The sequence below is a fragment of the Stegodyphus dumicola genome, chromosome 8 (assembly GCF_044657685.1).
Source record: "Stegodyphus dumicola isolate Sdum_Otavi_A_Nest chromosome 8, ASM4465768v1".
NCBI lineage: Eukaryota > Metazoa > Arthropoda > Arachnida > Araneae > Eresidae > Stegodyphus > Stegodyphus dumicola.
Genome location: NC_140775.1, coordinates 48,072,616 through 48,090,383, shown reverse-complemented (window position 1 = coordinate 48,090,383; position 17,768 = coordinate 48,072,616). Strand labels below are relative to the sequence as shown.

The 17,768-nt window shown below is 34.3% G+C and overlaps 1 protein-coding gene across 1 annotated transcript in view; it reads right to left on the bottom strand.

Moving 5' to 3' along the window:
- Galphai (G protein alpha i subunit) overlaps positions 1–1,408 on the bottom strand; it is a 96,224-nt gene extending 94,816 nt beyond the window's left edge. Inside the window, exon 1 of the mRNA XM_035351115.2 lies at positions 973–1,408. Coding sequence (XP_035207006.1) covers positions 973–1,093 — 121 coding nt within the window. The 5' untranslated portion in view covers positions 1,094–1,408. The remainder of the gene's footprint in view (positions 1–972) is intronic.
- Between the last annotated feature and the right edge of the window lie 16,360 nt (positions 1,409–17,768).

The following is a 17,768-nucleotide window of genomic DNA, read 5'->3' as shown; positions in this document are numbered from 1 at the left end:
AAAAATTTTATTTCTAAAATATTTGATTAATTTCAATTAAATTGTCTCATATCTCAATTACAAAACATAACGCTGAATACCATCTAAATGCAATCAAACTACACCATAACACTTCCTTGCAAAAACTTTATTATTTTCTACTTTTTACCCCATAATAAATGACATCCTTAAAGTTCTTGTTTAATAAATATTTTGTACAAGAAACCATTCATTTTAAACAATTCTTGAAAAATATATATTTCAAATTTCTCACTTCAACAAGTTTTTTGATGGGAAGTAATTTGGGGCATATAAATATTTCAAATCTTTCACTCTAGTAGATTCAGATAGACTGAATTTACTGTTTGGAATGATATTTTGATTAAAGATAATATGGCACACAAAATGCATTTTTAAATCTTCACTTTTGGTTTCTGTGAATTTGAATTCAATGCATGTGACTTCGTAAGTGTATCATTTTTGACATGTTTCATAACAGTAAATCAAAATGGAATCAATAAATGTCTATAATTACCCACCCACGAAAACATTCATACCATTTAATACTAAACACCAACTAATTTACATTATTTTACGCCTGTTTATCAGGAAGCTTTAAAAACAGGGAATAAAAAAACAAAGTGCTTTCCTATCTCTTTCATATAATTTATATAAATACGAGGACAGCAAAGCCGTTGCATTTAAACCTAGCAACTACGCATAAATAAGCATTACATATCATATTTTGTTTCTCTTGCTCTTACAGACAAAATCTACTACCTGTAAGACATTAATTCCGTAAGACCTTTTATTTACAAAATGAAAGATACATTTAAATCTGAATTTACAGTTTCTTATTCTGCATATAAAAAAAACTGCAGAATAATAACTGCTTTTCAATACTAATGTCTCTTTAAAGAGTCAAAATATATAACACCAAACGTAAAAATTATTTAGAAGGTCCAGCAGAAAGGTAAAGCAATATGTATTTACCTAGCAACAGCAATTTCACTTCTCGGGCTTGTCGTTCACCATCAGCTCTGAGATCTTTGTCAATTTTCTTTGATCTTTCGACAGCTTCTTTGTCAGCTGCTGAACTTACAGCACAACCCATTTTTGAACAAACTAAAAATGACACAGGAAATCTTAACTTTGTCAATTAATGGTAGCGCGGCGTAATCATCAATACTGGCTATCTTCCCCCATGTTAAATACGCAGACACCGGCAACAATAAAATATATGCTAAATGCGTAAAGCTGAAGAAGAGTTATTTGAAAAGCTGTGAAGGGCACAAAAATAACCAAAAGATCAGGAAACAACTGATAAAATTAAAATAAAGTTAAATTAACTGAAACGTCCACTGATCGTTAGCGCCGAACTCTTTCCACACCCTTCCTTCGAAAGATGAGCGACGATGCCAGATCCATCTGCAACTACACGAAAACAAATACTATTTTCTCTACGGCCTTCTTTAGAAAAGTGACTGCAATGAATGCAAGGAAGTATTGGTAGGTGTGATATTACTAACAAAAAATATAATCAAAACTGTTATGTTAAATAACAGTAAAAGTTAAGCACTTGGAAAATTAATCTTCAAAAAATACGATCAATCAAATCTTTATCTTCCTTTTTTTTGCCTTAGTAATTTTTTTAATAATCGAAGTTTAATTATGAAATCTAATTCAACCTTTAATATATTTTGAAAGATTTGCAACAACTTACACCATAGAGAAACCAACAAAGTTTCTTGAAAACTACGTAGTTTAGAGGAAAATGCTTTACTTAAGGTGAAATATTTTTTTATTTTTTTTTAAGAGTTTTTGCATGCAGTATAATCTATTGAATTGCTGAATCTCGGCTGTTTGTATCACCGATATAGTAATAATAATACTAATAGTATTACTAGCTCTATGGTCTGCATGCGAAAACGTGTAATCGCTTATTTTGATCAACAATTCAGTTAATATGATCAGTGGGGTGTGCACACCCAGAGGGTGTGCAAAGGGCCTTGTGCATCCTAAATATGCATATTTTCTTCTGCAAAAAATTGACAAAAACAAAAGATGGCAATATTTTCTTCTACAAAAAAATTGATAAAACTAAAGGTGGAATTATTTTCCTAATTTTCTTATTGAATTTATTATTTCTTATTAATTCCTTTTGGATTGCCTTATCCTTTAGTTTTTTTCCTATGGAAATTGTTTATGCATGCCTATTTTGTTAAACCTTATACTTATTATTTATTAAATGTCCTATTAAACAGCTGATGAACATCCGCTGTAATAATCAGGCTAATGAACGTTGTAAAACAGTAGAGTGTAGGTAAAGAAATTCCGATTCACATTAGTTAAAAACACACCTCCAGGAAGTGAAGATAGATGTGAATATAATAATGCAAATTTAAAGTATTTCGGAAGACCAAAGATAGCCAGTTAGAGTGCTACTCCTACCCACTGAGTCAGGTCCCCCAGACTGCACATGACATCTTATTTGCCAAAATTACCCTTGAAAACAAAAAATTGAAAACGAATATTCTTTTGTTACAACTCTAACGCGAAATGAGCGAAAGTTTCTCTTCTGCCAGTGGCAACGAGAAGTCGAAAACGAACTTGGAAGAGAGCGGTCGCTGGCTCGGTTTCTCTCGATAGAATTTCATACGAAGGGTGGATAATCCCCATCTTTTGATTTGAAATTAATCTCGAATTATGTATATATTGTAATATAAAAGATGTGTGTAAACAAAAGTCATTAAGACTTAATTGAAGTAGTGATTTGAATCGAATATACAAATCGAAAGCTCTCCCAAATAGAACTATGGATTATAGAAAGGACATCTTGAGTCCCTTTAGGGCAGTGTTTCCCAACGTAGTGCCCACGCTCCACAGGGGGGGCAATTAGATTGTTAAAGGGGGGCAATGCAAAAATGAACTCGTTCAGACTTTGAGATGACAAGGGACGCTCAAATTTCCAAATTTTCTTCAAGATGTCGAAATTTTTTTAAGTTTAATTTTTTATTCCCAAAAATAGAGAATAATGTTAGTGATGTAAACATAGTGCGGTGCATTTTGAATATTTTATACATAATTTTCGCTGTAGACACGGACATTCAAATGCTTAAAAATTTCTTCCTAAAAACTACCATCCAAGTTTCTTTCATTAATATTTCAATTTTTGAATATTAAAAATTATGTATTTGCTAGGGATAGGATAAGAATTTTAGAGAGGATTAGGCGGGGCATAGCACAAGAAAGGTTGGGAAACGTTGCTTTTAAGGCCTCAGGTACCGTTACTTCAGCAGCGCTTCCACTTTTCTCACCCTGTCGCTATACTAACCTTAGTTAAACAGTATTCGCTCTTCCTTAGCCTTATTTCCTGTCCCTTATTTTACATTTCTGAATATCGGGTGGTAATTTGTTAAAATGACAGAATTCACATCACGTTTTCTTTAGACTTTACACTTGAACTACTATTAAGCTGTAGCACTAGTGAAGAGTAACATGATTCAGTAATATTAATCGTACTTAATTTTATTATTGAACACCAAGGCAGAGTAATACAGTTAGGAAACCTGCGCTAATCAAATAATTTCAAACTGAATAAGAAGAGACAACATTTCCTGTAAAAATATTTTTAGAATTATCACGAAGCTGAATTAAAAAAAATGAAATGCTAGCAAAGAAATATCACATATAAATGATCACGAATGTTAACTCATGAATCCTAAGATTCAACAGCAAGTTGAAAGTGAAATTCATACGCAAAGTTGTACTTCTACAAGTACTTTTGATTTGAAGTCATATGACTATGCGATCCCTTTAGTTAAAACTGAAACTCTTCTCCAAGATAAAAAAATATGGTGCACCAAACTTTGTATATAGTAACAGAAAATCTTGATTTTCTTTAAAATACTTGGGCTTTAAAAGCGAAATATATGTTTCCCAGCTCTTTATTTGCAAATGAAATTATTAATAGAAAATATAAATATTCGCTTTAATTTGAATATTTTTGGCTAGCTTATTCTGAAATTAAAGATGACAATTGCAATATTGCATAATTGCATAACATTATGCAATATCATTGCGTACTATTCAGCGAGGGATGTGTAAACCAACAAAATAAGGAAGTTTTAGGATAGTGCGTGAATGAGCCTTTAGGCAATGGTAGAAAATTTAACAAACATTTTGATTGCCACCAAGGAAAAAAAATATCACAAGCTTTCCTTACCTTATGATACTTTAAAAAATACTTTTACTTGTCACAAACTGAATAGTTGACACGATTGGCATTGCCAGTGCCCAGTAAGCTAAAGAAAATCGAAAGAAACTTATTCCAATAATAAAAGACAGTGATTGTTTTATTTTTATATTGTTACGGATTTTAACAGACGAGTTTTAAGAGAAAGCTACGTCGAAAAAGTAAAAACACAGGAGCACGCGCATCTAATAAATAGATATCTTATAATTTATATTTAAATTGAATAAATGCAATTGTGTGTTAGCTTTATTGTAATCCTACTGCTTTGCTTTCCACAAACCTCGAGAAAATATAAATTATCAAAATGTTCTCGTGCACGATTAAAAAGCTTTAAAAAACCGGAGAAAAACATCTCTGTTCAGTTGTTTACTAGTTGTTGTTGTTTACTTCTGCTATAATTTTGAGATCGGATTAGCTTTCTCTGCGCTTTGAATTGTATTCTGTTTAACGTTTTAGTAGTTTAAATTACAACTACTGTGTGATATTGTACGAATACATGTGAGGAAAAATTTCAGCATTTTGTTTTATTTCTTGTGATGAGAAGAAATTCTATTAACTTTTCATGAGATTTTTGAACTCAATCCATGCACAACAGCATGTTGGTTAAGTGCTTAATGATGATTACGAGATGTACACAAATATCGTTTATTCTACATTGCTATTGTAATAATTTGTAGCACAGTTATGATTAATAATAATAATAGATACAGTTGTAAGCTCTGGCTCTGTTATTTCACATAAACTAAATTAGATCCTACAATCAACCTGCCGAATTCTCGCACAGGCGTGAATTAATTACCAGCACAGATATTATGAGCCGATAGATGGCATTGTAGAAAAGCCGCCGATAGGGGGCGCTCGATGGCAATCAGAATCGGGAAGCAAGAGAATGTGATTAAGGTTAAGAATGTTCCGTAACGATATGTATATATGTATATATTTACTGTAATAATAAAGAATTTATAAAATGCAAGAGTTATCCCGATTGAATGCAAAGTGAAAGCCCAACTTACCCCTAGCCGTCTTGAGATTAATAACGGAGAATAAAGCTAACATTTTAGAAGCGAGATGATTGATGCAAGCACGCATTGAATGACTCGCGTCTAAGAGCGTGGAAGAAGGGGTAAGTTTCGTTTTTAAAAATTTGAATGCATGCGAACTGTAGAATATTTCTAACATAATATAGAATTTAGAAGTATAGAATTATAATATTAGTTAATATTACGGATGAGACTACAAAAAAGCTTTAGATAACGCAAAAACGAAACGTAAAACTCTAAGAAGGTTAACAACACGAGTAATTAACAGAATATCTGAATTATTGGAACATTATTGTAGGTACAAAATCATTAGAAGAATGTGAGATGAATCTACAAGAAAAAGCATATCAGATATTTAAGTTAGATCTAGAAATTGAGAATTTAATTCCTGAAGTATCTGATCTCGAAACAGAAGTCGAAAATAATCAGGAATACAGATATACGCAAAATTGAAAGTCAAGAATTATCTCCAGAATTCAGATAGAAATAAGGCAGATTTTTCGTTGAAGAATAATTCTTCACTTATTTCGAATAGTAAACCAGACAAACCGAGAATAAATTTGCCGAAATTTCATATAGAATCGTTTGAGGGTAATTTAGAGAAGTTTTAGGAATTTTGGTCGCAGTTTGATAATACGATTCACAGTAATGAACGCTTATCTAAAGTAGATAAATATGATTATCTTAAAGCTTTCTTGAAAGGACCAACCTTAATTAGTATTCAAGGATTATTAGTATCGGAAAATAATTATGATTTAGCAGTACGGAAAAAAAGAAATTATTGTAAGATCTCATATTAACCATTTGTTAAATTTAAACGCAGTAAAATCAGCTTCGTATTTGAAACAGTTAAGGGAGTTATACGATACGATAGAAATCCAAGCGAGGGGTTTACAAACTCTTGGTGTCGAACTGAATTCATATGAAACTTGGTTGTTTCCACTAATAACCAAACTTATTCCAGATTCCATTGTGCTAGATTTTTATAGACAGCATGAAAAAGACGATTCTTGGAATGTAACGGAATTATTAAAATTTCTTAGAAGAGAAATAGAAACGCGAGAACGAACATTTTTGTTTCGACAAACAAAGGAAAATAATGAATCAGTTAAAAGCGTAGACTATAAACTGTCAGTTAATAAATTTTCGGAAAAGGGGAATAGATTTCAGCAGTTTAAAGGGAAGCAGCAAGATTCGATTTCTAATGCAACTGCACTGAGCACATATCAGAATATTTGCATTTTTGCAATAATTCTGAGCACAGTTCCGAAAATTGTGATAAGGAACGCGAACAGAAATTAGAAAGTTTGAAACGGAACGGCAGATGTTTTTATGCCTGCACAAAAATCACATGGTCCGTTATGTAAATTAAAAGAGCGCTGCTTGACATGTAAGCGTAAGCATTCTAGCTTGATTTGTGACGCCAAATGCCTCCCGCGTCAGACAGAGAGTTGCGAAGAAATGATGAATGACAAAATGAAAGATTAAAATAGTATTGCGATGAATCATGATGGCTTATCTGACGTTTCAACGTATTTGAAGAAAGCAACAATTAACGACAGTGAACCGATCGAATGTTTGATAGACACTGGAAGCGCTGTCAGTCTATTAAGATTTTCGGTCTTTTCGAAATTACGATTAACAGTGCAACCGGAAACAAAAAATGTTTTTGGAATCGGGAGCGTAAATTACGCATCTACAACGACCTTGGGAAAAGTTCATGTTTCACTTCGAATCGACGAAATCCAAACAACCGCGAATTTGTTTATAGTAAATGATGAGGTACATCCGAAAAGTGAAAGCCCAACTTAACCCTAGCCGTCTTGAGATTAATAGCGAAGTTTAAAGCTAAACACAGAAGAAGTGTGAAAATAACCTTTTATTAATTCAAGCTAACTAACAGAAAGGCACAGACTTCGTGCGTTACAAAGACACCGTCCACTTGCGGTGAAAACTAAAACATAGAATATAGTACAAGTCAAACCTGAAATAAATAGTGCAAAAGCGCACTTAAGTTTAAGCCTAAGAGTTGGATTCACAGGAATCTAACCGGCGTGATACTAATCTGATAAGGCCAAGAGGCTTACTAGCGTGACCGCGAAATAACAACGAAACGTGCTCTTGGCTAGCGAAACACGCTGTGAATAAACTGAGATATTCACACATTTAAACAGCACTTCACTTTAAATTTACATCCTGGTAAAAGAATATGAGAGGAAGTTGAGAAATCTAGAACAGGTATCAAACTTAAAATAATTTTGTTATGCAAAATAAGAAAAACCCTACATTTTCCCTCGCCAGAATTTAACTATCGCATAACAAGGCTTTAAAAGCCTGGATAAGATAGCTAAATTCTAACTCTACATGTGAGTTCACGTTTACAATCTTAATGTACATCTTACCTAAATTTAAGGTTTTACAGATGGACAAAGTGGCACATAATTACAATATCTTCCTTCTTTAGCAATTCTTGTTCTGTCTCCTTACGTGCTTACACATATCTTACACTTACCACACTTTCAATATGAATTTTTTTCCCTTTTAACAGTTCAATCTTTCCTTCATTTACTCATTTCAATTTTTCTGTCCGCATTAAGTCTCCCCCTTGCTCTCCAGCATTGTGTACTGTAAAATGCGAGCATGCTTTATGTAAAACGAATACAAAACTTACCGACTACTCCCCATTTACTAGTTAGAATTAAACCAACTGAACCTAGACAGACACCCTGCAATCAAATCTCAGCCTGAGGTGCTAACGCTACTGAAAATTAACTTAGTGTTGGCTGGAGAGCCTAACATTTTACTTTACAGCCATTCTCAATTTATCTTAACTTTCTTTTAGTACTTTTCATAAGTAACATAGACTACGCTTTCATTCGAAGCACAATTTCAAGCATACAAAATACTTTAAGTATTTAAGAATTCAAACATTTTTTACATAATTTCTTACTTTACCGCTCGGAAAATAAGCATAGATTAATTACATGCACGAATTTCTAACACTTTGAGTAACGAAGTTCGTTTTCTTGATATCATACAAACATTTTCCTACCACAGTCTCTACGACGAAAGTTAATATTTCGTTCTAAAATCTGCGAAGATTATTTGCTAAACTTTCTTGCTTCTTATAAACATTTGAAGCTACTTGCTTAATACAAAAATTTTAAATTACTTGCATGACGCAAAAACAACTCTTTTTAGCTTTTTTCTAAACACAAAGTTGTAAACTTCTTACTAAATATAAAATTGTAAGCTTCTTGCTAAATACAAAATTGTAAACTTCTTAATAGATTACACAAACATTTTCCTCTTTTGAGGCAAAACTGAAATAAATATTTTCAGCCAACTTCGTACTAGATTTTTAAATAAATTTAAATAGAATAATTTTCACTTATCTTTTGTTTGGCGTACTCTGTCATCCTCTTCTTGACGAAGTCTTCCCACGATATAACTTGATTTATCCGTCTCCGCTGCCGGGGCTAGCCGTTCCCGTTGCTCTCCGTTACCGATTGTTTTCTTTTCATACCTCTGTCCCAAGCTTTCGGTTTTGGTCTACTTTTGCGTGCGCTGGACGCTTGCCGGCTGTGGCCGAAGAACCTCTTTGGACTGGCCGGAGAATTTTTGGCTGGACCTCCCTGAGATTTCCTGGGTTTCTTAGATATTTCCTTCTGTTTAACGGCTCCTCGTCTAATGGACATTTCCTCTGTGGAACCTGAGTTGTTAACTTATTCTTGCCATTCTTCCTTAGTGCCTGGCGCAGTGAGTCCTGATGTCTAAGTTGCCTTTTCCTCTCCATTTGCCTGTTAGTCGATCTTGTGCGGGGTCTAGTTTCCCCTTCTTTTCTCAGTCCCTTATTTCTCTTATGGGGTGTTTCTATTTTTCGCATGTTCATACATTTAGGTTCTTAAAGTCGAACTTCTTTCCATCCGGACTCTGTCCTCCTTCCTTTCTGTTCCTGGGCGAACGATTTGTGCTGTTGAGGGCCTTTCCCCTATGTTTGAAGTTTTCTAAAAAAGATCTTTAAAAATAGGCATCTCGTTATGATCACAGTATTTTTTCACTTGATCCACATTAGCAGTGATATTGCCTTCTTTACTTACTTTTAAGTATAAAACTGATCCATAAATAGATATTTACTAGTTATAGTAGGTCATTTTTCAAAATGGTTAGAAACAGTCCCCCTTAAAAGAGCGTCAGCAAAAATTCTTTTCTAAATAAAATAAATACATTTTAAAATATGGATCACGTAGGAGCCTTCAAATCTGGGAAATAATTTTGATACATTCTCGAGTGGTGCGCAAGACAATGCATGCTTCTTTTTCAATACTTTGTCCCCAGGTTTAAAGTGAAAATCACTTCTTTTCTTACTATAATATAATGATTGTTTTTCTCTGGCTAGATCTGAATTTTGGATCGCATCATTAATTAACTTTTGGATATCATTTTGTTTAAATTCTGCCTCCCTTTTCTGGACAAAAAATAACTTAAAGGGGTAATTATCTTCCTCCCAAGAAAGGGTTCACAAGGAGTCCTTCCCGTGGTATCATGCTTGGCCGTTCTGGGGGCATATGCCAATTCATTTACACAGTCATCCGAATGATTTTTAACAATGTTTCCGTTTACGCGCTCGGTAATATTTGACTGCGGTCTGTAAGGGACCATCTTAAGGTGGCGGATGCCAAGCCCTGCACATAACTCCTCGAAAATTTGGCTAACGAATTGGGCGGGGCCGTTATCTGATATTACCCCATATTTTAAAATGTATTTATTTTATTTAGAAAAGAATTTTTGCTGACGCTCTTTTAAGGGGGACTGTTTCTAACCATTTTGAAAAATGATCTACTATAACTAGTAAATATCTATTTCTATTACTTTCACTTTTTAGAAATGGGCCTAGTAGATCTATTCCAATTAACTCATTAGGAAAAGTAGCTCTTATACTATTTAGATAGCCGGCCGGGCTAAAATTTACATCGTTAACTAACTGGCATGTGTGGCAGGACCTGACATAATCCGTTACCACTCTTTGAAGCTGTGGGGAAAAAAAACGCCTCGCGCACTCTTTGTACTGTTTTCCGAATGCCTTGGTGACCAGCAGTAGCTGTGTCAAGAAATTCGTGTAAAATACTGAGTGGCAACCCGGCTGGAATGACTGGCCTTATTTCACTATTCTCATTTGTTGTTTTAGTATAAAATAATGGTTTATCGACTATTTCATACTTTGCTGCTCTATTCCTTAAGGCCACTATATCCGAATGTTCAAAATTACCCGGTTTTTACAAGTGTGCATAAATATGCCTACATTCTAGATCATTTTTTAATTCAGAAATAATTGTTTCTTTGGAATCTAATACTTTTGATGCTAATATGGCGCATTTTATTTGTTTTCCTTCTTAGTCCAATTTTATTCGAGATAATGTGTCTGCCACAATGTTTTGCTTCCTCGATGTGTGTTTAATTGTTACGTTGAATTCTTGCAGTTTTAATGCCTATCTTAAGTTTTTGCCAGAGTATAATCGTTCCACGGCGGTGTGATCTGAATACACGACTGTCGGTGCCTTACCAAAATAAACTCTGAACTTCTGCACCGCTAAAAGTACGGCTAAGGTTTCTCTTTCCGTTGCAGTGTTATAAGATATTTCTCCCTCTTTCCTAGCGTGCCTTCGTGGTGTAGTGGTACTGCAAGCCGGGCCGGTATTCCAGAGGTCCGCGGTTCGATTCCTGGCGAAGGCGTTGTTAATTTTACAATTCTCCTACTTCTAAAAATACAAATAATGTCTCTACAGTGGCGCCCGAACTAAAAGGGCACACTCAGGATTTGGTGATTGGGTCCCGAAAAACCCCAGCTGCCTTTAAAAGGGGGAGTATGTAAGGTATTTCTCCCGCCTTCCTAGCGTGCCTTCGTGGAGTAGTGGTCTGCACACTGAGCTGGTATTCCAGAGGTCGTTGGTTCGATTCCGGCGAAGGCGGTTGCTATCTTTTCATCTTTCCGGCTTTTCCGATTAACCTAATGTCTCTACAGTGGCGCCCGAACTAAAACGGTGTTGGATGTAGTAATGTAGTGTCGTAATGTAGTGTCTCTGCACGCGGGGTCTGTATTTTCAGAGGTCCGGTCCGTGGTTCGATTCCCGCTGAGGGTGGTTGCTAACTTTTCATCTTGCCTGCTATAAAAATATACCTAATATCTCTACAGTGACGCCCGAACTAAAAGGATTGTGGATGATGTCTCTCCCCGCCCAGGATTTGGCAATTGGGTCTCCTGAAAACCCCAGTCGCCCTTTAGAAAGAAGAGTATATAAGGTATATCTCCCGCTTTCCTAGCGTGCCTTCGTGGTTCTGCACGCTTGGCCGGTATTCCAGAGGTCTGCGGTTCGATTCCCGGCGAAGGCGTCGTTAATTTTTCATCTTGCCTGCTTCCAAAAAAAAAAACCCTAATGTCTCTACAGTGTAATTACGTTGTGTTTGAGTCAGGGTTTCTGAAAAATAAGCCACAGGCTGCTTATTCTACGCGAAAACCGTACATATATCAAATTCGAAGCAGTAGCCGATTTCAAGATTTTTCATCCTCCTCCGGGAATTTTAAGACCGGCGCTTGAATAAGCGCAGTTTTTAGTCTTTCAAATGCAAGGTTTGCCTCAGATGACCACGAAAATCTGGCTTTTTTTTCCTTTTCAATTGTAAGAGCGGTTCGGCTGTTTGTGCAAAGTCCTTTATACATGTTCTATCTGCACACACCTAAGAAAGGAGAGAGCTCTTTCGCAGTGTCGGGCGGTGGATAATTCTTTATCGCAGCTACTTTCGAGTCTTGAGTTTCAATTCCACGTTTTGAAATCTTATACCCTAAGTACTTTAGTTCTTCTGCCGCGAATTTACATTTACTCGCATTTATTTTTAGACCTGCGTCTCTTAACAACGTAAAACCTTCGTTTAAATCTTTTATGTGTTCATCAAAATTTTCACTTGAAACAATTATATCGTTGAGATAAATAAACGTTGATTTCCCGAGGAAAGGTCTTAATAAAATGTCCTTGGTGCATTAGAAAGTCGCCGGGGTTCCACGTAAGCGAAAAGGCATTCTAAGGAAAGCATAAATTCCTGATTTAGTGATGAATGCCTTTTTCGGCACATCCTCTGGTTTTATTGCTATTTGGAAATACTAGTATCATTGCTATTTGTGTAGCATTTTTTGTTCCTTGAAGCGGCTTTCCAAATTGAGTTATCATCAGTATTAAGACCTTCAAGATAATTAGCCCAGCGTTTACGTGTGTGTTCTTTTGCAATACTCCTGACTTGTGATGCAAGGCGAAGTCTCAAATGACCGAGAAGGTGTAAAAATTGTATTAGGGTGATCAGAGAGGCGGGGCTAACTGATTCAAACATTTGGTGGCCAATGGCGATCCTAGAGAATAAGTGTATCAACTTGCAAGTTGTTGGAGGCAGGGAGTAAATTATAATATAGTGAATTTTACTAAATTTACTAAATTAATTAGGTTAAAATTTATGGTAAGCAAAGGGATCAGGGAATGAAAGTGATTATTTAGTGGCTTAAATAAATATTGGGTTGAAATAATATAAAAAGTTAAGTTTTGAAATTTAAATAAAGTTCAGAGGGTTATTAACTATCAATTGTAATGGTAGATTGTTTATCCTGTTACGTTATTGATTTCACTCATAATTTCGAAAAATAAGAACAATCTGAAATTTCATTTTTCATAACCTGTACATAGGAAAGTGGCATAGGTGCTTTGTTTTTTTCTTTTCGTTAAGTGGGTCACTTTGCTGACGCTAAATCCTTTTGCAGTTAATGCGTTTGCAATGTTTTGTGTTTTTGAGGGGGGGGGGGAGGATAATCCTCGAGAAGCCACTTTGATTGGTCTCGCATAATCAACATTGATTACATAATGCTCCATTTTTTTGTTTAGCAAATAGTGAGCTAAGGGTTCGATGATCATCTGCATTTTGTGGAAGTATTTTCAGAAGTTCTCCGTTTATTTTTCCTAAACGTTTTACCTCAGTTTTCTGGCATAATTCTTTTAGAAAATCTTCATGGGTTATTTTCTCTGGGTTAATCATAATTGGAGGAATAGCCTGTAATTGGCTGGCCGTCTGTTGGTGCTGCACCGTCTGTTCGCCGGGGTTAACCATAGTAGGTAATTCGGTTAATCTTCGGATTATGGTAACTTGGCGATTTTTTGGCGAAAATTTGGCGACCAACCCTGCTACAGCAACCTGCTAGTTTTTTTGGGGGGGACGCCATTTTGTTTTCACGAAATAAAGGCTTTTTTTTTCCCCTCCTCAACATTTTTTTCCAACAATCTGCTAGCCGCATTACACTTATGTTAAAACTTTTATGGAACAAAAGGGCTTAATCATGACGAAGATTAGGTGCGAAATCGGGAGAAAGTGCAGAATGCGTTTTTAAGAATTGCACATAGATGGTATCCATGTACACGTCGACCTATTTTCACTTAAAAAATATCCCAGAATTGCACAAAAATGGCATTGCGCACACTCTTGACTTTATCCATGTACACTGCTAAAGTCCTAGCTAGTAACCTGTATCGCCTTACCAAAATGTCGCCAAACTACCTGTTACCATATTCCAAAGATTAGCCGGTAATTCTTTATCATTCACATTAATTTCGTTAAGTACGTTAAATTTATTGGCTGATTCAATATTAGTTGTACTTTTTTCAGCTTTTTTGTTGTTTAGCAGTTTTAGTGGCTAATTGAAATTCTCTGTTGTCAATATTACTGGATTTGTGAGACATTATACGTTTAGCTTTAATTTCTTCTGTTTTTCTTTTAACGGGTAAATTAGTCTGAGAGGCAATACCTGAAGAGCAAGGAAGATTACACTTACCTCATAATTCTGCAGCCTGTGGTTCCGTATCGGAATTCCGTATTGCTTTCCGGATCGGTGACTGGTCTCAACTGCTGGCAAAGCATAATTGCCGTTTTCATATTAATAATTTTTGTTTCCAACTCCTTAAATCAATACCTCATAAAATCCATGTCAGTAGTATCCAATATTTCTTGGGGCGGTAATCCAACGCAGCTTTCCTTCACTGGAGAGGATCTCCGGCGAGGTACTATCATCAATAAACGACACGTCGTCGTTCGTAATAATTGGAGTGCTTCATGTGACGAGCAACCTACATGTACGAGGGATCAGGACCTCTCCTACGAGAACTGAAGAAGTTCAACTAATCAGGGAGGGGCGTTGCGCTAGGAAATTTTGGCATCATTTTCTGTACACCAAAGGTGATTTTTGAGAAAAAGTGGTATACAAGAACGTGTTTGTTAATGTTATGGTAACTCTTCGTACTTCTTGGTTAGATGTAGTTCGTTTTGTTTTAGTTATTATTTTGTGGTATTAATGTATAATATTTACTGTGATTAATATAAATCTAAATTTCTAAAACAAATACAACAATTTTACATCATACTCAATTTACTCTCTCGATATCGAATAACGTTTTGACTTTCTCATGCTCTTTTAAACAAAGAGAAAAATTAATAATTGATAAAAACTACTGTATTGCGAAATTTCTTTGTTCTTTGTATATTTGATAATGTTTGGCGATATCTAGATCGTTATTATTTCATGTAGTGTAAACATCGTAAAACTCAATAACAAAATATTTTAAGAATTTTTTTTTTTTTTTTTTTTAACTACCAGATCATAGAAATCTCTCTTTTGTGTGTTTTTCCATAGGCAAAAGTATACTAACATAATTTCTACTGAAATATTAAAAATGTAGTGATTATTCAAAGAATCTGTATATTAAAGTGCTGATGTGGAGTAGTTCCTAAAATTTCAGTTAACCCATTAACTCTCTAAAGAAAAAATAATTGAGAAATTAACATGAAACTTCTTTTATGCATCATTCTCTATCTGAATAATTCTATTCAATTTCATTGTGTTACATAAAAATAAAGATGCTGTAAGATTCCGTATTGTGTACTTTTAAGTTACAGTTGAATTTGAAGAATCTTAAGAACTAGTAAGCGAATAATCGCTTGAGTTCGTGAGACAGTAATTAAGACTTGAAAAGGGTTAAATATCCTTTATTATTTCAAGTTAAAGTTTAACGGAACTCCGTCTTGGAGTTTTACAATAAAGCCGCCACTCGGGCCTTGAACTCAAAAACTAAGAAATTAACTAATCTTAACTAAAAAGATGTAGCTGAAGCTATCAAGATTCTAACCGAGTTGGCCTCTTAAAGATGAACAACGGCGAGCTATCAAGGGTCTAAAGTACGGCCGAGAGTAATAATAGCTTAAGAGAGAATAGCCTAAAAAGGCGGACGCGTGTTAGCCAGAATCACTGGTTGTTTCTAACTAAGACAGTAGAACTTCGGTTAAATACTACTCCTTAAATTAGCATTCAAACGTGATTCCAAAAATACGCTCTGGCCGGATGTTGTAAGTTGAAATTAAGAAGCGATAGGAAAGGAACTTTAGCTCAAAATTTAACTGTTAGAAAAAATTAACATAATCCTTACAATGTAATTATTTAAGTCTCGTAAAAATGAAACATTAGCACAATCAAGTAATTTTTATTCATGACAAATTTGTGGAACATTTTATACTCTATATTACACTGTATGTGTTATTATGTACACTCCGAAAAAAAAAAAAGGTGCAGTTCTATATCTCTCGTTCTATTCGGCCAACTGACGAAATTCAAATTGCGTTTTTCATGTGTCCAAACCGTGACTTAGGATATGTATTAGAGTTATATATACCATTGTCCTAATATAGGTACTTTGACACAAAATTGGACTTTTTCTGAATGACATGCCAATTTTTTCCTATATTTCGATTCTACGACCAAATTATGCTTAAGTATAAAATTTTATAAAATTTGGTGAGAAATTTAAGGAGAAATTCAAATCTTGACGGATATTTTTCTGCTTGCGCCAAAAATATTTCACTTGGCGAACTTCTTAATTTATAACAACCTATTTTCCTTTCTTTTTTTAAATTGTGCACAAGGTGTGTTCTAACCTCCTTGATTGTTTTGCATAAGCGGAAAAAAGTCACATCGTACCTTCTTTCAAATAATTTTAATAAAGTGCGTAAAACACATTTGATGTTGTTATCACTTTCAACAGATATGCCATATTTTAAAACGCGCCAAAATATAAATTCACGTATATCTTCGGAAATTTTGAGTAAAAAACTCTAATTTTTTGTAGGTATGTTTAAAAATACATCTTTAAGATGATCGTAAAATTTTTATAGGTTATAATTTAATTTTTTTTCGAAAATTTATAAAAATAATTTTAAAATACAGATTTTAAAAATAAATCATAAAAAATTAGTTAATTTTATTTGGAATGAACCTAAACTTCGAATTCTGGAAGAAGAAATCAAGTGAATTTTATAAAAGAAAGTTATTAATAAATATATGTCAAATTCAATTAACATTGAGGAGCTAACATTTTGAGAGCTAATTTTTTAAAAACTACTCGTGCGATTTTTTCAGAGCTTGGCAGTTTGACGTAATTTAAGTCGTAGAATCAAAATATGGAAAAAATGTGGCATGTCTTTCACAAAAAATTCGATTTTATGTCAGAGTACCTATATTAGAACAGTGCTATATATAAATCTATTACTTATCCTAAGTCGTGCTTTCGAGACATGAATTTCGTCAATCGGCTCAGTAAAACGGGGGAGATGTAGGAACTGGACTTTTTTTTTATTTATTTTATTTTTTTTTTTTTTATTGTCAAGATTTTTCTGAATAATATGCCCTAATTTATCAGCTTAACTAGTCTTCAGTGTTTGTAATTATAAATTAGAAAATCACACAGTCTAGAATCTGCAATTTTAATTTCGTTTGCATGATTGCTCTAAATGGTTATAACTTCAGATGTCATGTAATAATTACTTTAATCAAGAAACTTATATAATTCTATATAAGTTTTGTTGAAACCCCCCCCCCCCGCTTTTGCTTTTCCGTATAAATAAAATATTCCAATAACAGCTACCACCACTGGATGCCTCTAATTTGTATTTTGCAAGGAGCACAAATCTTATTCTGTAGCGTTCAAACTACCAGTCCTCCTTAATCTTATCCACTCAACTGCTGATGAATGATAATTATGAAAGATGGTAATAATATTTCTCAATCTGAAAGTTTTTTTTTATCCATTTTACAGAAGGTTTCTCATTTTACTCTGCTGCAGAACCTTTGGATGAAGTTACCATTACATGAAGTATCATTATTCATTTATTGTTTTACAATGGTTTACACTAACGTCATGTTTTCCCAACATCTAACATGTTAAACGACAAGCCTGTTTTGCATGGTTTAAGGTTGGTTCCTAGGGACGAATGCAATGTTTAATGTGCTAATAAATTACTGATGAAATGTTAAATGTTAAAAACAACTTATTTATACATAGAAAACAAACAACTGAAATGTTCTAATTTGAAGTTACATTTTGTGATTATGCATATGATGCCATGCGCAAAATATACTT